Genomic DNA, 27,047 nt, shown 5'->3' with positions numbered 1-27,047 from the left:
CTGAGTGTGTTTACTGCAATATAAACAGCACATTAGGGTGAAGGATGCTCACAGCAATATGGTCCAAGGCAGATTCATGGGAGCTTCTTCCTTCTTCAATAATCTTTCAAACAGTTTATTCAACAAATGGCTTGGCATTTCTAATATGTTCCGTTCAGCTGCCCAATGGCAGTTGCATTGAAAAATACTTGCAGTGTGGTAGACGACATTTGCTTGTTGAAATTTCCCAGACTCAGGTTAAGCCTAAGCCTAAGCCTAAGCGACATAAGATTTTTACTGGTGAAACGCCATTGGCATTGCAGTATAGTCCAAAAGTGCAATCTTATAACAGTTCCTAAATTATTCTTGGATGTATGGTGCTAGGAAACCATGCAAGACCTGGTAGACCACCAACACTGTCACTGTCAGACACAGTACTTAACAGTAACAGTACTTAAAGCTCTTGTCTTTGGAGAAAATCAAGCTCCACTGTTGCTATAGACCTAAAAAAATCAAAAGGTGTTTCTGTCCATCCTTTCTCTGTGAGAAAAGAACTCAACACTATGAGTCGGAAAGGATGTATAGCTGTCAAGAAGCTGTCACTGAGAAAAGAAACTAGATAAAAAAGAAAGCTTGCAAATAAAACAAAGAAGCTGCTGGTGAAAAAAATAGACTAGACACTTCAGAGCCCAGGCCTCAACATCACTGAATGTATTTGAGATTACTTGGATCACAAGAAGCAGAAAATGCAACCAACTGATTGAACTTGACGATGTGGAAAAACATCTCTGCAGATTTCTTGGAAAGACTGAAAGCAAGTCTCCCGAAAAGAATTGAAGCTGTAATAAAGGCAAAGGGTGGACACACTAAATACTAAAACATGACATATTTACTTGTTTGTGTTAAAAATATGTTTGTTTTTCCTGATGCTGAATGTGTACTTGATTATTGTTTAACTGCAAATTAAAAACTATGACTTTTGCACACTACTGTGGGTTTAAAACTGTAGGCTTAACGTCCAGGAAACCAGCTAATGGAGTAATAGTTCATGAAAGTAAGGAGCAAACACTGCAAAAGGTTAATGGTTAATAGGTGGAAGTGCAAAGAACAAGAGATGTTTTTCTCTTTGCTAAAATCTCTCCACATGGGGCGTTCGACGATTACCTAACTGCAACGTTTTCACTCTCCTTCAAACCTAATAAGGTTTTTAGGCAAAAAAAAAAAAACGATTAGGAACTGTACACAGTTTATAATCACCAATGTTTTATTACGTGTGCGCTGGACGTGTTGCATCAACTACGGCTGATGATGCTCAGTTTATTCTTGGTCGTCTTAACTCTCTCTTCTCTCTCGCTCTCTTGCTCTCCCTCTGTCTCTCACTCTTGCATGAAAGCACAGGATAAACAGGATTCAGGGGGAGCTGCTTGCTTTGGACAGGTGACCACTAACACAAGGAGGCCAAAGTTCCTCATAAATCCTCCTACCTCAAGCAGATGTTTAACTGTACTTTACACTCAACCTTTTTCCACATGGACGTTTGACTCTAAACAAGTTTTACATGATGCTTCACATTTTAAGACATCCTGCCCTGCCCTGCCCTCCTGACATGAAAATGGGCTTGAGGTCTGTTACAGCAACTGCAAAGGACACATGAGCTGAATTCAAGTTTAGCAGATATACAGCCTGTCAAAAAAATCAGGACCCCCTTTTTACATTTTCAGAGTTACACATGATTTTGACTATAATTTTAGAATTAAGAAAGAAAAAAATACAGTTCTAAAAAGTAGGGCACCCCTGTCCAAAGTACATATTTTGTTGACTTCTGAAGTGAAAAGAACTAAACAACCTCTACAGTCAATTATTTTATCTGCAAATATTAGTGCACATATCATTTATATTTGATTAACTTACTAACCAAATAGACAACAGAACCAAATAGAAAAAAAAATAAAACAGTAATTGTGGCATATGCAAAAGTTTGGACACCCTAGAAAGTCCTAAGTAACACCCTATTTGGCAGGTATCACAGTTTGAAAACACTTTTTGTAGCCACTTAGCAATCTTTCTATTATTGTTTCAGGAATTTTCATCCCCTCTTCCTAGTTCTGCAATATTCTTGGGCCATCTTGCATGCACAGCAAGTTTAAGATCCACCCACAGATTTTCAGTGATGATCAGTAAAATGTGAGGGCCTTTTCCAAAAGCTTCATCTTCCATTCTGTGAAGTAGTTCATTGTGGATTTTGAGGTATCTTTTGGATAATTGTACTGTTTTCAGATACTGGACAATTGTTAGAATACGCCAGTATGGAAACTAACCGATTTTTTTTTACATATCTGCCATCTATACCTGTGTTAGCATTTCAGAGAAATATACCATTTATTTATGTAAAATTACTAAGTAGTAAAATATAGAAAATGCAAATATTTTTGATAATATACATCACCTAAACATTGTGCTCCAAAATACAATATACAACCCCCATTTCCAATGAAGTTGGGACATTGTGTGAAACATAAATAAAAATAAAATACGATGATTTGCAAATCCTTTTCAACCTGTATTCAATTGAATACACTACAAAGACAATATATTTAATGTTCAAATGGATAAACTTTGTTTTTTTACAAAAATTCACTCATTTTGAATTTGATGCCTGCAACACGTTCCAAAGAAGTTGGGACGGGGCAATAAAAGACTGGGAAAGGAATGCTCAAAAAACACCTGTTTGGAACATTCCACAGGTGAACAGGTTAACTGGAAACAGGTGAGTGTCATAAAGGGAGATTCCCTGAAAGGCTCAGTTGTTCACAAGCAAGGATGGGACAAGGTTCACCACTTTGTGAACAACTGCGTGAGCAAATAGTCCAACAGTTTCAGAACAACGTTTCTCAACGTGCAATTGCAAGGAATTTAGGGATTTCATCATCTACAGTCCATAATATCATCAAAAGATTCAGAGAATCTGGAGAAATCTCTGCAAGTAAGCGGCAAGGCAGAAAACCAACATTGAATGCCGTGACCTTCGATCCCTCAGGCGTCACTGCATTAAAAACCGACATCATTCTGTAACGGATATTCCCACATGGGCTTAGGAACACGTTAGAAAACCACTGTCAGTGAACACAGTTCGTCGCTCCATCTACAAGTGCAAGTTAAACCTCTGCCATGCAAAGTGAAAGCCATATATCAACAACACCCAGAAACGCTGCCAGCTTCTCTGGGCCCGAGCTCATCTGAGATGGACTGATGCAAAGTGGAAAAGTGCCCTGTGGTCTGACGAGTCCACATTTCAAATTGTTTTTGGAAATCATGGACGTCGTGTCCTCCGGGCCAAAGATGAAAAGGACTGTCCGGATTGTTATCAGTGCAAAGTTCAAAAGCCAGCATCTCTGATGGTGTGGGGGTGAGTTAGTGCCCATGGCATGGGTAACTTAACATCTGTGAAGGCACCATTAATGCTGAAAGGTACATACAGGTTTTGGAGCAACATGTGCTGCCATCCAAGCAACGTCTTTTTCAGGGACGTCCCTGCTTATTTCAGCAAGACAATGCCAAGCCACATTCTGCACGTGTTACAACAGCGTGGCTTCATAGTAAAAGAGTGCGGGTACTAGACTGGCCTGCCTGCGGTCCAGACCTGTCTCCCATTGAAAATGTGTGGCACATTATGAAGCGCAAAATACAACAACAGAAACCACAGACTGTTGAGCAACTGAGGTTGTACTTCAAGCAAGAATGGGAAAAAATTCCACCTACAAAGCTTCAACAGTTAGTGTCCTCAGTTCCCAAACGCTTATTGAGTGTTGTTAAAAGGAAAGGAGGTGTAACACAGTGGTAAACATGCCCCTGTCCCAACTTGGAACGTGTTGCAGGCATCAAATTCAAAATGGTGAATATTTGCAAAAAACAAAGTTTATCCGCTTGAACATTAAATATCTTGTCTTTGTAGTGGATTCAATTCGATATAGGTTGAAAAGGAATTGCAAATCATCATATTCTGTTTTTATTTATGTTTTACACAACGTCCCAACTTCATTGGAATAGGGGTTGTATAGTTCATCAAACATTGATTTGAAATATTGGTCAAATCCAAACGTTTGTGGACATTCCTTTGGCCCAAAGGTGGTTTAAACTCCTGAAAGGTTTGAGTGCTGATAAGTGCTCTCAATAACTCTTTCAACATTGCAGTTTTTTCAATGAAAAATGGAAAGATATAAGCATCTTTCTGTATAATATGATATTGCTGTAAACTGACACAGGAAACATGTACATTTGTTCAAAGGAAGTTGAAAATCTTCTGATTGCCAATGTAAATAAAAACTAGCATTAAAATAACATCTCAATATTCAAGAAATGTTTTTCTCAGAACTCTTTGTACTGTAGTTACTAAAAGCAGTTGCTCTATACTCAGTCTTGTCTACAAAGACCAAGAAATTACAAAGCAGTCATGTTTAAGCACTGTTCAGGACCTCTGTGACGTAGGCCGCCCAGCAAAATAAACACCTTTTTATCACCCACTGCACAAAAAGTGTTCCCTGTGGCACTAGTCTAACTATGCACGGACCAGCACGTTCAATAATGATTTATCTTCTTGCTGCACTCAAGCTCAATTTTACTATCTGTTTGTACAGCTGAGAGGAGAGGCAGTGTTTAACGCCTGGAATAAAAGAAATTCAATACAGTACATTGCCCTGAGCTCTACCTCTGCTATTCTATCACCTATGCCAAACAAATCTGATACGTACCGACTTCTAATTATCATTAAAGGGCAGCTCTCTCGTCTTCCACCCCAAAATCCGTTACGGCAAATAATTCCAACCATTATTGATGAAACGTCGTTAAAAACTCTTTGCAGGAAAATGCTTGACATCCATCACCAATTCTTGGCTTTGTTCCCATTTTGCAAACAAATTACTCTGTAATTGGCTGAATTATCCCCAATAAAGAGATCCCGGAAAAAAAGACTGCGGTATCTCAAGGAGCAACAGATGTACAGATGTGCTAAGAATTAGTCATTGTCTTATAAGTATAATTAAAAAAAAAAAAACACCATTTCTGAGCTCTCAATGGTCTGGCAGATGGCAACTTTCAATAATATGTGTGATTTCTAAAAAATAAGCACTTACAGCACTTGGAATATTTTTCCTGAGGGTACTTGAGGGGAAAAGAATCTTATGTAAAATATTATTTTGGGCTGTCGAACGTCAAGGGAAATTCCACACAGCATGACAATTTACTTAACTCCTTTTTTTCCACATCCTCTGTCACCTCTGATTAAACTGAGCCAACTGTATCAATTACACATGCTGTCTCCCTGTTTTACCTGGGCCCCTCATTACTAATGCTGGATGTATGTGCGTGTTAGAGAGTACCATGTAAACGAAAACACATAGCTGTCATTAAAGTACACGCAGGATATATTTACAAAAAAAAGAAAATCTTTAAAGATCCCCTGTTTTCTGAAATGTAGTGTTTATTTAAATGGTTTACTCCTTTTTGATTGCTTGTTGTAGCTGTATCGTGTACTAATTTACCACAGTGCAAATTTCACATTTCCAATAGGCCACTGAAGTTGTGCTGTCATTCTGCAGTCTATTTCTTACATATTTACAAAAGACCTTCCATGGTTATATTTGGTAAAGACAGTGGTTATTTTTAGAACAATGAGCTCTATATAGGACAATTACAAGATACTTGGCACCAAACAGTTCTTCTATTGTTACAACGTCAACAGTTTTCAAAAAGGAAAAGAAGCACCTCACCATAAAAAGACCCATTTAGGCATGAAATGGTTCTAGATGGGATTAAATAGAACCATTGCTTTTACTAAAGAACCCTTGAAGAATCTTTTTAAAATGTGTACCCATATAAGAAATTCCAGGCCTAAACTAGATTTTTCTATAACAAAAATGAATTTAGCCTCTGAATTGCTTGCAGGTCACATCTGGTAGTAAACACTGCTGTATAAATTATTTTGCTAAATAATTTATACAGTAATAAAATAAAATCGATCATATCATTTTAAAATAAATTTTTGACCATTATTTTACTAAATGCTACACATTTGAGACCTCGAGATTTTGATGACGCCTGATTTTGAATGTGTTATTAAATGAGACTGTGCTTTGATCAAGTTCCATAACAGAACAGCAAACAATCATGTCTCACTGTTTTCCTGACAAACTAGGATTTTGTCAAAGTTTGTTTCAGAACCATTTCAGAGAGAGGTTTTCAGAGGTATCTGCAATTTTTGACGTATATGTTGCCTTTAATGAATTTTCCCTACCTCTGATTGATATTACAGGCTAGAATATGAGAGCAGCTTTACTCACGCTCAGTAGCTGCATTCCTCCATTAGACACAATCATGGGCCATAAGATTAATCTGCTTTGCACATGTTGGCTTTGTGGTTTTAGCCTCATCAGGCTGTAGGAGCTTCTAATCATACTCTAGCTCGGTGGCCATTAACCACATTGTAACTTAAAAGCATCAAGAATCCAAGGCTGTAGGATATTGAACCTCAGTACTCAGTGCAGCTCCTGTACATAAAGCACTTTCTTCAAGCTGTGGATTTGTTCTTGCATTTGTTTATGAATTAATTTTCAGCTAATTTTTTTGCATGGCTCACCAAGGACCCATGGGCAGGTCCAAAGTGATCATACACACTTCTGTAAAATAAGAATAACTCAGCCAGTTTGCACTGTAGTCCATATAGTGACTGAATATTAAGCCTTAGTATGTAATAAGCCTTTTTAGATTTTAAGGGGTTAATGAGATCAGGGTCCCCAGTAAGTTGAGTAGTCAACAGAACAGTCATAGATCTGTTTATGCTTAGTGTTAAAATGTGCTCTACATTCAGCTCACAATTTGATTCAAAACATTATTATTCTCACAAAATCTTGAACAAAATTCTAATGAAGAAATATGAAGAATACAGTCACATAGTAACTGCACTACAGCTGGGAGGCAGGATGTCTGCTGAATTGAGTTATTGGTGCTAATCGTTTGCAAACCTTGCTAAAAACAATGCAGCTGCAATAGATGGCACTAATTCTCGTACACTGCAAATTATTCAGCTACTGAGTGAAATAATCCTACTGAACAGAAAAGCAGATACAATGGGGGCAGGGTCATGAATAATACTACTAATAATGAATAATTTTGAAACAACTTTACTACAACTTTGAATGTGATGTTGGTCTACCACTAACTGTTTTTGAAATAGATATACTTGAAATATGATCATGCTAAACTATGGCCATCTATGCTTTTAAACTACTTTAAATAGATGGTAAAGTGTGTGTGTGTGTGTGTGTGTGTGTGTGTAGAGAGAGAGAGAGAGAGAATAACACATGCCTACATTCACAAATAATAATACATATAGAGTTAAATCATACATAGTGGAGAACTAAGAATGTCTTTAGTAGGGGACATGCCTTAAAGATTATTTGTAAAAATTATTTGTGCAATATGAAGCACTCGTGCTTCATCTCTTCAGCTTCTGTTAAGTCCTCCAACCTATCTGAAGTAAAAGGTGGTCCACTGTCTGCAGCAGAGCATGTGTTACACCAGAGACTTCTTCCATTTAACATAATATGCGCAGGTCGCTGCAGAATCCATCATATACATCCGCCATTTGTGAGGGGGCCAAACTACAAAGTGGATGATGACAGTGCTGTCTTATATCTATATGGCAAGCTGTTATATAATGTGAAAACCACTTCCACCTCTGCTCTGGTATATTGTAGGCCGAGTCATGAGTCATCAAACATCACAGGCCTTGGAGCCTAAGGTAAAGGATGTAGAGGATAAAGTTAAATATGTGCCTACCTCCGCATGGCCACTTACCACTGTAACAGCTCATGATAAAAACAGTTTACAAAGACATCCAGAGTCTGGCCTGTGGGTGGTGGGGGCTGGGAGGGGGTAGTGGGGTGATGGGGGCTTGAGGTGAAGAAGGGGGGGTGGGCACCGCATCCACCAAATAGGGACCCCTCAACCAAAAATGCTGCTTACATGACAAATAGCATGCAAAGACGAAATGGCTAAAAGTAGAACAATAAGCAAACAGATGGTTTCATTATGGCTGAAAAGGAAATTCCGTCTGCAGAACCCTTTTCTTTGAGTCTCTTTAGAATCACATTGTTGACCATTTTCAGAATGTATTATCAGAGGGGCCAACTGTGACAAATCCCTTAATCTCTGCACTGATATTGATTCAATGAGGATTAATCAACAACAAAAGCAGACTAAATGATCGACTCCATGTCTCTCTCTTTAAGGCTTGACCACACAGTTGTTACATGTGGTGGTGAAATGATCACAGGAACACAGGGCCTAGATGATTGCGAGACAAACCAAACTGAGGTCTGGTCATCTGGCAATAAGATCTGTAGTAATTCAAAAGAGCCCTCTGAATGAGGCCTTTCAAATTAAAACCCACTGAGAATCACCACTGTTGTCCTTTTTTGAAGATGACTGGAATTTTATGTTTCAAACAGAAAAAAATCTAATTTACATTATTGACCTATCTATGCTCCACCCTCAAATGATGTCTTCTGTAGCAACTGTTGCTAGGAAGGACTAGCTTTTAAAGACTAGCAAAAAATCCCATGTAACCTAACTAGAAAGCACAACCCGTTTTTAGTATAAAAATCCCTAAATTCAAAGACTTCACCCATTTCAAATCGCATTTAGTTTAAACGTGTGAAATGTTACACTGCTAGAATGGACTGGGTGGTGTTTCATTGTTCTGTAATCAAGCTAACATTAGCTTAGTGGTCTTTGAGGCTGTTTACACCTTGCATCAACATGCATTTTCAATGGTTACACTCAGACTTCACTTGATTGCATGAAAATCAAAGTGTAAACACACCCAGGATGCATTGTGATCAGATTACAGTGGGATCTTTAAAGATGGACCTTTACCACTTTCAACACAGGTGTAAATGAAAGGCGTTGTCTATATCTGCATACAGTTAAGGGGAAATGCGTCTGCTGACTGCTGACTAACATGTGAACACAAGTTGGCAGCAAGATGAAGTAAACACAAGGCTGTAGTTGTTGTAACAGCAAGTGCGTTCTTGCACACTGGACAGACGAAAAAAAAAGATGGAACATACATGTGAGTAAGACAGCTTCAAACTGGGGACATATTTTAGTAAAAAGTGTAAATGGAATACGGCCAAAGTATATCCAGATACGGACATGAGGCACATGTTTAAACATATAAAACATATTGGCACTGTCCAAAAAAAAGTATCTCCAGAATGGTATTTTTACAGGAGATAACATTAATATTATTAACTTAACAATGTACGTTTTGGATCATTTCTATTTGTCCTCATTCCTTATAAAATTGGAAACAACGTAAAACATAAAAGCAAAAGAAATAAATAAATAAACAGAGAGATATGTTTTTGGGACAGCAATGATATCTTAAAGACTTAAACAGCCTCAGTGTTGTTTCCAACCAGTGTTGTTTGACAGCATACCATTTTAAACGTGAAACTTAATGCTATGTAGCGACACCAAACATACGTTGTAATCATTTAGGAATTTTCGGTATTTTTATGCTACAGTTTCTCAATGGTATGTTTGGAAAAAAAATCTTTTTGATTAAATACAACAACATAGCCCAGCTTGGTGGCATAGAATATTAAACTGAATCACACAATATTATGTAGCGACACTAAACAAACACTGTGTCATGATTGGCCCCTCCCATGTGCTCCTGTTGTGTTTACTTCCCAGTCCTGTCCATGTGCTTCTTTGTTTTGGTTTTCAGTCCTGCCCTCTCCTTTCGTGACTCCACCCCTGATTGTCTCCACCTGTGTTTCCACTTGTCCCTCGTTTACCCTCATGTATTTAAGCCCTGTGTGGTTGCAGGTCTTTGTTTGGGCTGTTTGTTGGATGTGCTGTTTGAATTGTTTGTATGTCCTGTTGGAGGTCTTTTGGTTTGTGTCTTCATGAATGTATTTCGTCATGTCTCTTGGTTATATGAACCTGGACTGTCATGACCACGACCCTGGATAAGTCGCTTATCTCAGCGTATGCTTCCGCCTCCTCGCTCCTCGTTACACACTGTAGTGGTCCAATGTGAATAATTTAAGTATTTTGCGTATTTGTATGCTATCGTTTCTCTGTGGGATGTTTGCCAGCATTTTGTGTTTTATCATATTTACCAAGAATTGATATAAAAGATATTAACTTTGCTTAGGCTGCTGCCCCGCGACCCGGATAAGCAGATGATGATGTATGGATGGATAGATGGATGATATAAAAGAATGCATTTGTGGGTAGAGCATGTATAAGTCAGTTGTCCCTTTACCCCAAATGCAGCCAAGGGACAAGTTCAGTGACAGAAGTTTGATTCTTTGTGCACTGGAGCTACAAGGCTAATGTAGATAGCAAAAAATGGAAGCTAGCATTGTGCAAACTACATGAGACAACCTAAACAGCATCAAGTTGTTAAGTAACCTCAAATAGTCTTGCAAGAATTAAAATGAACAAAAGTATGGACTTCTACTGTTTTTAGATTTGTGTCATATTCCATACATAACTATATGCTACACAGATTCAAGCCAGTTATGAGGCGGATGAATGTGCGGAGGTAAGCGACTTTTATTAAGGGCAAATCCAGGGTCAAATAGCCGTGGTCAAAACTGTCCAGGGTCAAATAGCCAATACGGACAGATCGGGGGACAGACATGACATAAACCAGAGTACAACCAACCAACGGCCAAGAATCAAATGTCATTAAGTATATTGCTACTAATTTTATTTGGTTCAGAATATTTGTTTCAAATGCTAGTGCATCAAAACTAATGTCTCAAGAAAAAATAAAGAATATGAACAAGTATGAGTTTACATTTGACTACGATGGCTGCTGGAGTGCTGCTGTGTTGAAGTTCGCCCACATTATAAAAAATCCATCCCACTCAAGTGCACCTTTTACAGTAAGTCCTTTAACTGTAAGTGCAGCGGACTGTGCTCAGCATTTTTTATTTCCTTTACCAAATCACTGTGCAGATCAGCTTCGTGGGCCTGCCCCCCCCCCCGTGGACTCTGTCATACAAAGAACAATTCTCAGGGTTGGTTTCGTGACAAGAGCTCTGTCACAGAAACTGACTTGTTATCCTTCAGGTCTCTGGTTTTAGCCACACATGTGCCGAGCTAATTTCCGCAAAGCCAAGTTTTATTCAAAACAGCACGTAGCACATTCAAACCTATCAACCACATTCACTTGTGCATGTACATAGCTCAAGAAGGAACATTCAGTCCAGATTGAACTGATGCATTGCAAATCTCTATCAAGGAAGCTGAAACGGGAGAGTGCCAGACTTCTCAATTCTTTTCAGCGCTAACAAGTCGAACAAGAGAGCTGGCAATTAAGCCCTGTGACTATGGATATTTGTTCAGCTGATTTAAATGTAATTCACTTCCACAGTAATACTCAGCGCTACAACGTAGGAACGGAATATTATCGAATGCATTTATGTCTTCAGTCATTTCATCATGATGGAACATATTGTAATATATTCTTTAAAAGGTTCCTAATGTGATTCTTAGCTTGGGTGTAGAGTTCTAGGAAAAAAACTTTTATATTGTGTGGCGGTTCTTCAACCTTTAAAGATTCTCTCGCTTGAACATCTCATTTACAATAACAGGTTTCAATCAATGCTAGGCTCTTTAATGAACCAAACATGGCATTTCCATATGTTTTTGAAGCATTTCTGGTAGCACTTTAGACTTTGATGAATAGAAGTGGGCGACATGACAGTTTATTCATTGTTATTGTGATATATTCCATCACTTTGTCACAATATGGTTTTCTGAATGTACTGTGCATGCCATTAGTGCTTAAAGAGCACTGACCAACTGCATGTTTCATTATAAAGAGAACATAATTAGTTACTTAATTGGTTTTAGTGTAGCACAGTATGTTGAATTAACACCATTGTATCCATAGTTTTTGACAGAATATTGACAGATATGTGGTGGACATTGCTAGGCCTGTCACAACTATGACATGATTCATTAATATGTAAGTAACTGCAATTAACATTTTGTCATTTTATGGTCATTGTATGCTACTATCAAAGTACAAGCTTAAAGCATCCAAACTGACTGATTTGCTGTCTTGCTTCCTACAGTCACCTGAACACATCCTCCAAGGAACCATATATATATATACTTAGAATCTTAGAAAATCAATAAAACAGATCATTTGACCAGGAGTGCCCGATTTTTTAAGCTCAAATAAACGTTACTCACTGACGTGTTATAACACCAATCAGGGCATCACCAATCAGTTAGAGCATTTATTGTTTTTGTAAGACCCACCATGTTTCTCAATAAATACAATTTCTGCTTCCTTTCATTTTCATTTGTCTTAAACCGAAATGATGCAAAGCCACCCAATTCACATTCTGTTTGCTGTGATGTAAACATGATGGTGAAAACTAACAACTATGGAATATAATTGCACTCAACTTGAACAAGTAATTATGTAGGCCTGTCACAGTTATAAACTACATTTGGCAGTCATATATAATGCATATCATGAAAATGTCTTGAAGTACCATAATATATTTTTGCTGTATTGCCCACCTCTTCTTGCCCATAAATGCTCAAAAACTGCACTATAATACTGATTGGATATGAAACATGGATATTCAAACTAACGTTCCATCCAGTAAACTTTATATAGCACTTGAGATGCCAGGACTTTTCAACAGGACCACCAAATGCCAAGACATCTTCACCCAGGCTAACATATCCGTGCCCTGAAAAACAGGGCAGAAGGTCTGATTTCAGCCTATGCTAGCGAGGGATTAACACTCAGGTGCATATGTACAGTGTGTGTTCGCAGCAGGGTTTTACTTGGCTGGAGAGTGATGGCTCCTCCACTCATTGAGCTAGAAAAGAGTTTGTAGAGGCGATTTTTTTTTGTGGAGGGAGCAAAACAATGGACAAAGAGCAATTCTGTGGTAGCTAGCTGTGGGTGGGGGGTGTAAGTGCGGCCCCCAGGCCTGTCACGGGCACGCGAGGTCAGGACATCTGCTGACATTTTACTGCTGGGCGCTGGCCAAGCTGCAGGTTTTGGGGCTCCTGCCAGGACCTCATATCAGGACTGCGTAAAACCACCATCTCTTCGAGACTTAACCAAGAGCTCTTGGGACCTGCATGACCCTGTGCTTTTTCTCCTTTTTTTCAGCAGTGGCAGATTTGAGAAGATACTGTGAATTGTAAACTTGTAGCCTGGGCCCTGAGCTAATATGCTAGTCTAGATAGTGTATGTTAATATAAATAGAAAGGCAATTATTATGTGCACAGTACAAATAACAGTTTGTTTTTGGGTATATGCTCAGAGAAGCAAATCTCAGACATACTATGAACTCACATTGTGTCTAGAGGTGGCACTGGTCCGATACCCTGTACTGATATCTAGAAAAATGCTGGATCAGATATATAGAATAAAAGCATGGACAGGCGAGATGATAACTACTGTTTTTTTAGATATGCATCACACTTTTATGACCTCAAAGTGTCTATGCAAGTTTGTCTGAAATGATATGCATTTGTTCATGAACAATCTCTATCTCCAATTAAACAGGCTGTTTTTCATCACAGTCTAAATGGCTGTGCCTCATTCAAAGAGCAATACATTTTTAAACAATGTTTATATTTTGTATCAAATTCTTTTACTTCAAAAAAGTGAGGGAAATTCAGTTTTCCATGATATGGGCCCTTTACGATTCAACATAGTGTAAACATAAGATTTCTCTTATAACAACAACTACTCACACTAAATGCAATAAAATTGTGTGTGTATTTAAAAGTTTGTATTTTAGTGACATCTATATTAACCCTCATGTTCACATGCATATATCATTAGTATAGCATAATAACTTTTAATGCTGGTAACATTTTCTGTTATGTACACCAGACTACCAAACTATCCTACCTGTAGTTTCAGTACGAGACTGAAGCTAGCGCTTTATTTGCACCAGCTTCTTGATCGAATTTTCCCACTCATTCCACCTTAAATGGTGTAGCAATTACATTCTGGCACCACCATTTAAGGTAGAATTGGAAAGTGTTTTGTGGATCGGGCAGTGGCCGAAGGCATGGGCCTTGGCGTTCTGATCCCCGGTTGTTGAAACTGGCTTTTGGAACTTGGAATGTTACCTCACTGGTGGTGAAGGAGCCTGAGTTGGTGCATGAGGTTGATACCGGCTAGATATAGTCGGGCTCACCTCAACACACAGCTTGGGCTCTGGGTCCAATCTCCTTAAGAGGTGCTGGACTTTATTCTTTTCTGGAGTTGCCCACGGTGAGAGGCGGCGGGCAAGTGTGGGCTTTCTTATAGCCCCTCGACGTTGCGCCTTCATGTTGGGGTTTTCTCCGGTGGACGAGAGGGTAGCTTCCCTACGCCTACGTCCTGACTGTTGTCTGCACTTATGCACAGCAGTTCAGAGTACCCAGGCTTCTTAGAGTCCTTGGGAGGGGTGCTTGAAAGTGTTCCTCCTGGAGACTCTAATGTCCTACTCGGGGACTTCAATGCTCACGTGGGCAATGACAGTGAGACCTAGAGGAGTGTGATTGGGAGGAATGGCCTCTCTGATCTGAACTTGTGTGATGTTCATTTTTTGGACTTCTGTGCAAACCACAGTTTGTCCATCACGAACACCATGTTTGAACACAAGGGTGTCCATAAGTGCACATGGCACCAGGACACCCTAGGCCGCAGTTCAATGACTGACTTTGTAGTCGTGTCATCAAACTTGCGGCCATGTGTTTTGGACACTAGGGTAAAGAGAGGAGCTGAGCTGTCAACTGATCACCACCTAGTGGTGAGTTGGATCAGGTGGTGGGGAAGATGCCGGTCAGACCAGGCAAACCCAAACGTATAGTGAGGGTTTGCTGGGAACGTCTGGCAGAAGAACCTGTCGGATTGATCTTTAACTCACATCTCCGTCAGATCTTTGACCAGATATCGGGGGAGGTGTGGGACATTGAATCAGAATGGGCCATGTTTTGCTCCTCCATTGTTGAAGCGGCTGACTGTAGCTGTGGTCACAAGGTAGTTGGTGCCTGTTGGGGCGGTAATCCTCGAATTAGGTAGGCAGGTACTGACAGGCCAAGCAGTCTGCGGCTTCAGTCGTTGCCAAGGCAAAAACCCGGGTGTGGGAGGAGTTTGGTGAGGCCTTGGAAAGTGACTTTAAGTCGGCTCCGAAAAGATTCTGGCAAACCGTCAGGCGACTCAGAAGGGGAAAGCAGTGTGCCACTAGCAATGTATATAGTGGAGATGGTGTGCTGTTGACTTCGACTGGAGACGTCATTGGGCGGTGGAAGGAAATCTTTGAGGACCTTCTCAATCCCACCGACACGTTCTCCAGTGAGGAGGCAGAGTCTGTGGATGAAAACCGTCTGGAGTTCCTCAAAGCTCTGGATGTTGTGGGGCTGTCTTAGCTGACACGCCTTTTCAACATTGCGTGGACATCGGGGGCAGTACCACTGGACTGGCAGACTGGGGTGGTGGTGCCTCTTTTTAAAAAGGGGGACCAGAGGGTGTGTTCCAACTACAGGGGAATCACACTCCTCAGCCTCCCTGGTAAGGTCTATGCAAGGGTACTGGAGAAGAGAGTCTCGCTTATAGTCGAACCTCGGATTCAGGAGGAGCCGTGCGGGTTCCGTCCGGGTCGTGGAACACTGGACCAACTCTTCACCCTCTCCAGGAATCTGGAGGGGTCATGGGAGTTTGCCCAACCAGTCCACATGTGCTTTGTGGATTTGGGGAAGGCATTCGACTGTGTTCCCCGGGGGAATTCTGTGGGAGGTGCTTTGGGAGTACAGGGTACATGGCTCTTTGCTACGAGCGATTCAGGCCCTGTACAAACAAAGCATGAGTTTGGTTCACATGGCCGGCAGTAAGTCAGACTCATTCTCAGTGAGAGTTGGACTCCGTCAGGGCTGCCTATTCATAATTTTTATGGATAGAATTTCTAGGCACAGTCAGGGGATGGAGGGTGTCCGGTTTGGTGACCTCAAGGTCACATCACTGCTGTTTGCAGATGATGTGGTCCTATTGGGGACAACAGGCCGTGAACTTCAGCTTTCGCTGGATCAGTTTGCAGCCAAGTGTGAAGCGGCCGGGATGAGAATCAGTACCTCCAAATCTGAGGCCATGGTTCTCAGGTGGAAAAGGGCGGAGAGCCCTCTCTGGGTCGGGGATAAGCTCTTGCCTCAAGTGGAGGAGTTTAAGTATCTTGGGGTCTTGTTCACGAGTGATGGTAAAAGGGAGCAGGAGATTGACAGGCGGATTGGTGCTGGATCAGCAGTGATGCGGGCTCTTTACCGGTCTGTTGTAGTAAAGAAAGAGCTGAGCCATAAGGCAAGGCTCTCGATTTACCAGTCGATCTATGTTCCCACCCTCACCTATGGTCATGAGCTCTGGGTAATGACCGAAAGAATGAGATCGCGAATACAAGTGGCTGAAATGAGTTTCCTCCGCGGGGCGCCTGGACTCTCCCTTACAATAATGCATTAACGCAATCTCAATTTAACGCGATTTAAAAAAGTAGTGCCGTTAACGCAAATTCTGTTTGGCCCTGTGAGTCATCCATAGTTCATGTAGAAACTTGACCGTGCACGGCATCTCTCATTAAGAGTAGAGGAGTAAGTGTCTGTCTGTGTTTACATGCAAAGATTTTTGCCAATCGAATTGAAAACAATGGGATTACAGATTCAGACTGAGGTGTTTATCTGCTCACTCAATTCAACAATCTGATAAATCTTCATTTACATGCTCACTACAAGTAATCCGATGCAAAATGATGCGCATGCGTGCAGTAGCGCTTAGAGTAAACGTTACCATGACAGCGAACATCACGTGAGGTCCAGTCTGCGTGAGATGAGTTTTCAGTTGGCGCGCTTGTGGTTTTAATTGCTGACATCAGACTCAGTAAAACGTCCTGTACCTGTACTTATAAAGGAAGCGGCGAGAGGAAGACATGTTTTGAGACACATAAGCTGGACGTCCATCCCACCGCCGTCTTTTAAAGCTCAGAGCATAAACTTCGTCTCCTCTGCAGACCAGTTTCAGCTCCGCCATGTTGAACGTTATAAACCTCTCACTATACCACGCCGCGCATGCGCAGAACGTACTTAGACATTCCGATTGGAGTGTAATCGGATTCAGGCATTTACACTGATATTATTCTTCTATTTAATGGATTATTTACAGGATTACCCACCTCGTTCAATCAGACATTGTATTCCGAATGGCCTCAATCGGACTAGACTATTCCGATTGAGGTGTTTACATGGACGTATTCTACTCCGATTGAGCTATAAATCAGATTATTAACAGATTATTAGGCTGCATGTAAACGTGGCTAGTGAGTAGCCATGTTTACATGCTGTTTACAATGCTGTAGCGCTGTGGTATGACACTACATGTCTTTAAAGAAGTCCAACTTCTTTACATTTTTTTGTTTGTGTAGTACTGTGAAGTCTTATAGGCTGTGACTGAATACAACTTCAGCACAATTGAAGTTTTATTTAGTTTTTATTTTCTTTTGTTACACACATCTGAACTGAGACACAGTAGTATGTGACTACATGTCTTATATTTAAGACTACAGCTCCCTAATCTATTACAAATCCAATTTTGTGTTTTGTAGGTTCAGTATGGCTGCCTAGTATGTGAGTGAATAAAACTCCCTTACAGTTTTTTCTTGTCCCAGCAGTTTGTAACATAAGTACATTTAGCATAAAATGTGTTCACCATTTTAATTGTAACATTTAACTTAAAAATCCTTATTTTCTATAACATTGACACAGATTTTTAACTATCTGATTAACTATATGAAATTCTGAGATTAATTGCGATATATATATATATATATATATATATATATATATACACATGTGTGTGTTTTGTTTAGTAATGTTGAGGTTGCAAAATTGAGGTAACATTCACTCCGTAGTTCATACAGTCCATATTACATACATACGCACATACATACATTTACATAAATCCACCTACTCACCCAACAGCAGTTCATTCTGTTTACAGTAATTTAGCCCCACTCTTTCATGCAGAACTTATATGAGGTGTTTCTCCTTTTTGAATGAGGCACAACAAAGGGTCCATTTACATATATCATTCTTAGAGACGCAGTCAGTTACAAAAACAGCCTCTTTAATTTGAAGCGATAAACAGAAGTCTATTCCTGAATATTATGCAAAAATTAATTAGGACTGTTTTTGGTACAAAAAACATACATGTGTCATAAGTAGACTTGTGGGGACAAAATAAAATAAAATAAAATAAAGAACTGAAAGCACTGGCCCTGTAACTGAACAGAGGGAAGTCATGTTGTTGGCTGTATATTTCTTCCTACTTTAGCTGGCCTTTAGAATTCAGTGTTGCCTTTAGAAGGCTATGATTAAAACTGCTCATTAAAAGCAGAGTATCAGTTCTACTGTATGGCATTATGTATAAATAATATCATTTATTTGTCTGATTCATCTGTATATATCACTGAAAAGCAGAGAGAGGTGGAGGGAGAGCTGGCAAGGACAGGGTCAGCCATTCAGTCCCTGGCCTCTATTTAATCACACAAAGAGAATCTTGAGTTTGCTGTTGTCCTTGATTCAAAGCAGTCATAACTAAATACGGAACCTCTATTCACTGAAACAGCCATCATTCATTCAGGCATCGCTTTCATTCAAAGTTTTCTTCATTGGGTTGAGGATTGAGTTTCACACAAGTCCTCTCAGAGCAAAATCCCTTCATTTGTTCGTTTTGCGATTTGCTGGCAAGATACCTCCACGGCGAGCTGTCAAATGGAGCATGTTATATACTAGCCTTTAGCAGGGTAACAAAAGGGCAACATCTGATTAGCATTCACTGCACAATCTCTCTCTTCCCTTAGTATTTTATTACCACAGGTGCAGGGGCATTCATTGATCAGATGCACGCTATGGGCAAAGCTCTTCCTAATTGAAAACAGCTCTATTTATACACCTGCAGGCACTAAACGTCTCTGCGAGCGAACATGAGGGGTTGCTGAAAGGACGGTGAAAAAGAAAGAAGGGGAGCGAGAAAGAGAATGAGAAGAGTTTTAGTGAAGAACAAATGCAAAAGAAAAGTAAGCACTTCTTAACAGCAGCTCTTGGAAAGGGCGGATATGATGAAAACGTCCTATTAGTGGCCCGTTCAGAAAATCCTTTATGCTCAGCTTAATTATGTTGTGCAAGACAAAATACTATCAGACACACAGTACTAATGGTCACCGTGTCTGAGAACTGTAGACTATAAACTATATAACAGGGCAAAAGAACATGAGAGGGCGTGCATTACTGTAAATAACTTCATGGCTGTGATTTCGGCATGTGCCTCAAGCGTTCTATTGCTGTTATGCACCTTTTTTTGCAAAGTGAAAAAAGCACACCAGAGAAGTGAGGAAGTGAAGGAGTGAAAAAGGTAAAAGACGAAAAAAGTAAATTCCATCAACTGTTCAAAATTTCTGCATAAGGTTTGATATGAAATGCCAATTTTAGCAAAACATAGAGTCAGAATGTTTCACAGTGGTGGTGATTGGAACCAGACATCCAAAGCATTTAATGCAATTTTCAAATCGCAAGAGCTGCAATTTTAATGGCATCCTACATCATTCAATGTTGTCTTACCAATTTTAAGCCAGGAACTTTGCTCAAATAACGCAGAGCTCATGGACTGGCAGAGATGTTACAAAGGAAGAGACAGTCACTGTTTGGAAAATGAATGGGAAAGCTCAACATGGAGTTTGTTTACAGAGGAAGTCTCACCTTTCAATAAACTGAACCAATCAGCTTGCTGGCCAAGCAGCGAGCAAGACACATCCCCAGTTGTGGAGCAAGACACATCCCCAGTTGTAAAGCAAGACACATCCCTAGTTGTGGAGCAAGACACATCCCCAGTTGTGGCCCTTTTTCCTGTTGCTTGATATGTTTTATGTTAGTTTTGATACAAGGTTTTGTATTATCTCCATGTACCTCTTTGCTATGGACATAATGCATTGTAAGGCAAAACAGTATCCACAAAGCACACCCTTTTAGCTTTACCACTATTTTATCATTTTTCAACATTACATTACATCAAACCACTTTAAATGACTTTGTTTATATCTTAATGATTGAATTATACAGAAATTGGCAAAACAGGAATTCCCCTTTAATAAAACATATTTTATATATTGACCATTTTATCATTTTAAAATTGGAGGAACAGACTGGCACAGAATGTCTTTCCCAGCACTGCTGGACTATTAATGTTTTTTTAGTCCCTCACCTCTATGAACAGATGGGAAAAGTGAATATTATTACATTATAATAATTGCAAAACTACTCTGCCAACAATCATCTACACAATTATGATATACAAGGCATCTATATATATATATATATATATATATATATATATATATATATATATAGACACACACACACACAAACAATCTCTTGGGCTGGCTTTAAAGGGTTAAACTTACTTTAAACTAAATTACACATGAGCTGCACAACATAAAGCAACCTGCAACTCATTTGGAACTGCAACAGGTGCAGGCAGCTCAAGTTTCATCATGTGGTCATGTCGAACGTTTTTCATCAGATCAGTAGAACAGAAAAGAAAACAAAAGATTGTGCACTGGATGGTTGAAAAGGTGACCACCTCGCCAATGCACCACACTGACCAAATGATTCACATACTGCATATTTCTAGAAAATTAAAGTGTTAATGATAATTCCTTAAACCAACACTATTTAGTGCTTAGTCGATGATAAAAGACCTAATTAAAGATTAAGAGACCCTTATTAGTCCCACAACAGGGAAATTTCACCTCCACATTTGACCCATCTGTGCTGTGAAACACCACATGCACACTAGTGAACACACACACTAGGGGGCAGTGAGCACACTTGCCCAGAGCGGTGGGCAGCCCTATTCACAGCGCCCAGGGAGCAGTTGGGGGTTAGGTGTCTTGCTCAAGGACACCTCAGTCATGTACTGTCGGTGCTGGGGATCAAACCAGCGACCTTCTGGTCACAGGGCCAGATCCCTAACCTCCAGCCCATGAATGCCCCCAAAGCAGCTGAAGGCATGGAGATGCCAGGGATTGAACGCGGGGCCTCACACATAATAGGTCTGATTTTGATTATTAGATCTTATAGAATGCTAAATGAAGTTGATTGCTTACATCTGCAAATGTCAAGAAGGGCAATCTTGAAAGTAGTATAATTGTAGTTTTGCCAAAAAAGAGTAAGTACCATACAAAACCCAAAAGCTAGGAAGCAACTGTTACTGCCAATTGCATCCTAATATCTGTGTCTCATCTAAACTAGTTGCATGTGAGTTTATTTAATGATAGAGAAAACACTGGTATAATAAGGGAATTCTCTAGTGCTTGCCCAGTGGTTTCTATTATAAATGTGCTTCAAGTTATCAGGTTTTCTGTTCGTACTGAATACAGGGAAATATGTCAAATTAGTCATTCATTGTAGAAACTAATGACTGTACAATATAGATGTGACATAATTATTAGGTTTAGAAAATGCTGAGGAATTCCTTCAAATCTGATTTATTATTTTACTTTAGCTGAGAGCAAGAGCCTCTAGCCATGTTTTAGTAAGGTTGAATGCCAAAGGGACACGTCTACAGGTGGTTAGGCAGGGGAGCTGGCCACAACCAGCCCAAAAAAACACAAATATAGTCCTCCAAAAATGTTTCCTGAAGGCTGACCGCACCAACTATGCAATCATCGTCCAAGTCCACGTCCAAGTTTACAGCATCCCAAAACTCCCACAAACACACGGAAAACACAACCTTCACTCTCTTCCCAGTCCAGACGATACAGCCTCAGAATCTCACACGAGGGACTCATGTGGTGACAGTTTTTGGCCAAGGGCCTTCGCGAAGACTTTGCCCCAAGACATAGCATAACCGAACTTGTGCAAACCCTCCTCTTTGGAGGAGTGAGAGAGATGTCTGTCATTTCATTCCAGTGAATCATATAATGGCCAGTCATGACCAAAAATCAACCGAAGGCCACTGCAGAGCCCAGTGTTGCTGCTTATTTGATTTTCTGCACGCCTAAAAATAAAGCGGCCTAAGGGTTATTTGGAGCGATACCATAGAAGAACTACTTTTGGTTCTCTAAAGCAGTAGTTCTCAAACCGATCTTCAGGGACCCTCATGCGGTCCAGAATTTTGCTCAATCCCAACTCCCAATGCAAGGGGAAAGAGAAAAATATAGACTGTCGGCAGGGGGGAACAGGTTTGAGAAACACTGGCCTAAAGAAGCTTTTCACTGGATGGTTCTTTCAAAGAATCACTTCTATAAATTAGATGTGCAAGTGAAGAACGTTTGTAAAGTACTGTACTTGTAATGTACTATCAAACGCAAAGGTTTCTAAATCACTCTTGGCTTAGATCCCATTTGTCAAACACAAGGACCCTGGGCCAAGTCAGGCCTGTGGCAGAATCCTATAATAGAACAGACTTTTCTATTATGGTAGCCTACTTCACCATAAGCTGCACTACAACGTAATGTGTGCTAACAAATATCAAATCACTTTAACAAAATGATTCTTTAAAAAAACATCCGTTGAACCATTCTGGCACCTTTATCACCTTACATAAGAGAGTGGATAGGGCCAATTCTTTACCATCACTTCCAGTTTTAAGGTGCTCATATTGGCTACACCTGAAACTAAAATAGATTTAGTATTCTTGCACAATGCTGTGTACGTGACCTATTGTCCTTCCCATTCATCATAAATGTGTAGATCAATGTGCACATTGACGTTCAACTGGAAAACACACTGACAAACACGCAATCTCAAGGTCAAGCAATGGTGTGAAGATTGTCCCTTTCTGCGGTCAGTGCACGTGAACTTACTTCTGCTGGGTCCTGTTTGAGAGCAATGAGGCCTCCGCAGCTGCTTTCCTTGTCTCGAATTCCTCCCTCTTCAGGACCTCGCCACTGCCCCAGCAGCCCAGCTCCACCAGCTGGCGGGCCATTTTCTTGTCCTGGAGGAGCAGTGAAACAGATCTCGTGAGCTTCGCAGAGGCCGGGAGGGGGTGGTTACAACTGAATGAACAATATAAGAAAGTCTGTCCAATTCAACTTGAATTGGCATCATCTTAAATACAAAATGGTGTAGTAGTCTTGTGGAATGCACACATAGAAAAAAAATACCATTATAAGCTTCATTCTGCTCATAGCTTTGCGCTAAATTGCTGCCTGTAAGAGAAGCAGGTTAACTCCTCCAGACTTCCATTATTCATTCCTAAAGCTAACTTCAGGATAACTCAGTCAGTCTGCATTGTTTTCCATTTGGTTACTGAATAATAGACCTTACTCAGGAAGTGGGCATGCAAAGAACTTTAAGGGGTTAATCAGAGCACGGCTGAGGACATGGCTGTGGCTTTCCGGATCAAGGATTTCTGCCATATGTCACTGTAGCCCACTCAACATGGATCGTGCCATTTCCAGATGATTGAGAGAGATTCTTTGGGCCTTCAAACAAAGGGGCTGCTTTCATGTGGCCATGAGGCAATGAGTTGGTGAAACTCTGCTTGTTATGAAGTGGCAGTAGAGCTCTTGGTTTTAAATGTAAAGGTCCAATTTTGTGGAAAAAAATGCCATTTGAACTGTTCATTTGCTGTCGTTCGGGAACTGAAATTAAAACATTTCTGTCACTTTGTGGCAGGTCTGTTCTTTTCACTGTTACCTACGTGGTCCTGTATGACTTTGCTGCTGACCATCAAATAAAAATGTTTGACAATTCAAATGAGAGTTTCTTGCATTCTTCCACTTCTTTTGGATTTGAGTTGGGCGGGACTGTGTTGAAAGAAGCTGACAGGAGAAACGTTACCATGTGGTCTGAAATGCCTACACAGTCTTGATCAGGCAGTGCAGTTGAGTTTTTTTTTTTTTTTTTTTGTTAACATGAAGGATTTTTGGTGAACAGTCATCAGTTCACATATCTACATATCTTTATTATCATTGAGATACTCTTAATACTGACAGGCCCTTTAAATAGCAGTGCAATAGTGTTAAAAACTGGTCCTGGTGATCTACAGGCCTGGAGAGTTCAGTTCTGGCTCCAAAACTCTGCCTTGATTAAAGCCTCTGGAAACAAAATCCATGTTTTCTTTCTAAATAGGCTAATCTTGCTCTTGTGAGCACACAATATTTAATTACAAAGCATTTCCTGTGAATGACTTTCCAATGCCCAATAAATGGCTATGCATTATGCCAAATTCCTTCTCTTTCGACATGAACTGGGCAGTCCTAATCTTGCATTTAGGTAAGCAGTATCCTCACCAGGAGTAAATGTGTCTGTCTGCCCTGCGATGATCTGGCCAGGGTGTATCCTGCCTTCTGCCCAGTGACAGCTGGGATAGGCTTGAGCATCCCCTGCGACCCTGAGGGAGAAGTGGCTTAGAAGATGTGTAGTGTAGTGTGTGTGTGTGTGTATCCTCACCAATCTCAGGGCTGATGTGGTTTATCTTGCACACACAGCTTTAACAAAACCGTCTTCTCCTACAGTCTCTTCTCTGTTTGAGTCAGATAGAAAGCTAACAACCAAGAGAAATCCAACCTACCAAGCATAAATTAGTTGTCACATAAGCCTGTTTTACTCATTTTTGTTCCAATTATGGTATTCTGTTTAGTTAGTTCTGCTTCATTGACGCAAGTTGTGAATGTTTGACTGAAGGCTGTCAATCACGCATGCATTTTAGAATATTAGGATCACACACAGACAGTTCTCAGATCAGTCTGATAAGTGGTTTTTGAGTGATTTTTTTTATATTTCTATCTTCTTTCAAGCTATGCTGGATGTTTAATGTAACACTCAATTCTACTAGAATAGAGATCTTTAATATTTTACACTGACTCCAACTGGATAAGGGGTGTTCCAGGACAGTAGATCATCATAACTGATCTTGGGCACCCTTGATCTAAATGAACTAGGGATCCCAGTAAACACAACAGGCAGTATTTATTGGGAAAAAAAAGACATCAAAGTTCTGCCATCCAGTCAAGGATGTGTGCTCACATGCTGGAGATAAGCATTTACTGTCATCCTCTGAATGCGCTCAGGGGGCAGGTGGTGTGCTGTTCAAAAATGTGGTGGCAAGCTGTATAGGCAGTGGAGGAGACACATGCTGGCTTCACACAGACTGAAGCCAGCCTGTCTTACTGCATTTCACAGTTCCCTACCATGTACAACAACTGATTTTTATCATTTAAATATGCGAACAAATGAATAAATAAATAACATTTATTAAAGAAACACCATTAAAGACATCTCAGGCTCATTTCAGGCCTTTCTGGGATTAGCACGTCACCCTGTTTCACTCTAAAAGTGCTTCTTTTGGTACATACCAAGCTGAATAGGTCTAATCTTTAAAGCTCTGCAACATTAGCAAAAACTGATACATTCCATATTACAGCTCTACATTGGCCAAAAGTCTTTGCGGTCTTCGCAGTGGTGATTGCAGTGGCAAATTCACTACTGAGAATTAGCAACACCACACAGCTTAGGGTATGCACATTCCTGGGACCCAAAATGAGCTCTCTCCAGTGAAAACTGATCCATAACATGTGTCTAAAACCGTCCCCTTGGGGTAATCATAGTTAACAAAACACATATTGAGTTCACTATTATGGGTAATTCCTCCACCTAAATGTTTGAATTATTTATAAACCTCATCTCCTGAGCACCACATTAGCAAATCCCAAGTAAGCAAGCAGTCAGACGGAAAAATGTTATTTGGAAATCCATCTTGGGTCCACGGGGGGGCCAGGGAGAACATTTCCAGGATTCATACCAGGTAGAAATAGCCAGTGCATAACTTCTGACCAGCTTTAAAAACTGAAAATGTTCTTGCCTTGTTAGAACTTGGTGCTTTTATTGTTGCTGCCATTTTTTTGTACAAAATACAAATAATGGCACCTGCAGTAACAACATGATGTGAAAGCTGAGCAAAGTAGCAAAAAGTGCTAACCAAACCAATTACAGTGAAACACGTAGTTGTTACCTGGTACCACAAATGGAATTAGACTCTATCTGGTGCTGTATGTGGTACTACCTTGGTCTAGAGGTGGGCTGTATGCTGGGTCATCCTGGCCATATGAACCTCACTGCCCTTCCGTCCTCGCTGCTTCTGCTTTTTTATGGACAGCACTGTCCCTAAATTAGAACGGTTTTAAGCGCATTCGTGCTGCCATCTAGCGTTGCAGCAGTGCAGTGAGTTGACCAATTCACAGTTAGTAACTCACAGAACAATTACTTACTCAGTTGAATGTGTAACTATGAGTTAGCGATAAAATATGGAAAAGAAAATTATTTTAAACCATCTCGGCTCGTTAATGCGTCAATAAAGTGTGGTTCACTGGTTTGGTGGGAAATTCTTCACTCTAGACAGGCGGCACAGTTCACAGTGGTGGTCCTAGAAACCAGACGTCACCCTAAAAGCCCCCCCAAGAACGGTTATTACGCAACATGGTTATGAACACACGGCCTGATGTCTGAGACACTATTTTACGGCAGTTGTGTGACGAAGTTTTCGTCTAAAAAATAATTTCATCGATTCGTGGTGGAGGAATACAGGAAGGATCGTCTAAGGCAAATTATCCCCAAAGAAACGACTAAGATATAACAACTATTATTTTGTCATCATTAACATTACACACATAAACTTAGAAGGCATGTGTAACCTGGGTTCTTTCGTAAATACAATGGCTGTAGATCTAGGACATCTGGTTCTTAAAGAAAACGTGTGTTGGTAAGTTCATCTACTAAACCAAAAAAATAATAATAATAAAATTCACACCAAATGACACTTTGAATGACTTTGGTTGTGTCCTAACCACTGAAGTACGGAAAAATTGGGGAAAATAACATCGCCAGCTAGCTAACCGTAGTTAGCATGTGTGAAGGACAGCGTGAGAAAAGGAGATAACCAGGAAAAAGTAAACTCCATATGGGGAACACTTTAGTTA

General features: G+C 40.2%; 1 protein-coding gene across 1 annotated transcript in view; it reads right to left on the bottom strand.

Annotated features, from left to right (window-relative positions):
- cfap299 (cilia and flagella associated protein 299) overlaps positions 1-27,047 on the bottom strand; it is a 154,579-nt gene that overhangs the window by 94,442 nt on the left and 33,090 nt on the right. The window contains exon 3 of the mRNA XM_037531483.1: positions 22,932-23,062. Within this exon, the coding sequence (XP_037387380.1) occupies positions 22,932-23,062 (131 nt within the window). The remainder of the gene's footprint in view (positions 1-22,931; positions 23,063-27,047) is intronic.

The sequence above is a fragment of the Pygocentrus nattereri genome, chromosome 20 (genome assembly GCF_015220715.1).
Source record: "Pygocentrus nattereri isolate fPygNat1 chromosome 20, fPygNat1.pri, whole genome shotgun sequence".
Classification (NCBI taxonomy): domain Eukaryota; kingdom Metazoa; phylum Chordata; class Actinopteri; order Characiformes; family Serrasalmidae; genus Pygocentrus; species Pygocentrus nattereri.
Note: the sequence above shows the minus strand (reverse complement) of the source record. Positions and strands in the feature narration are given on the sequence as shown.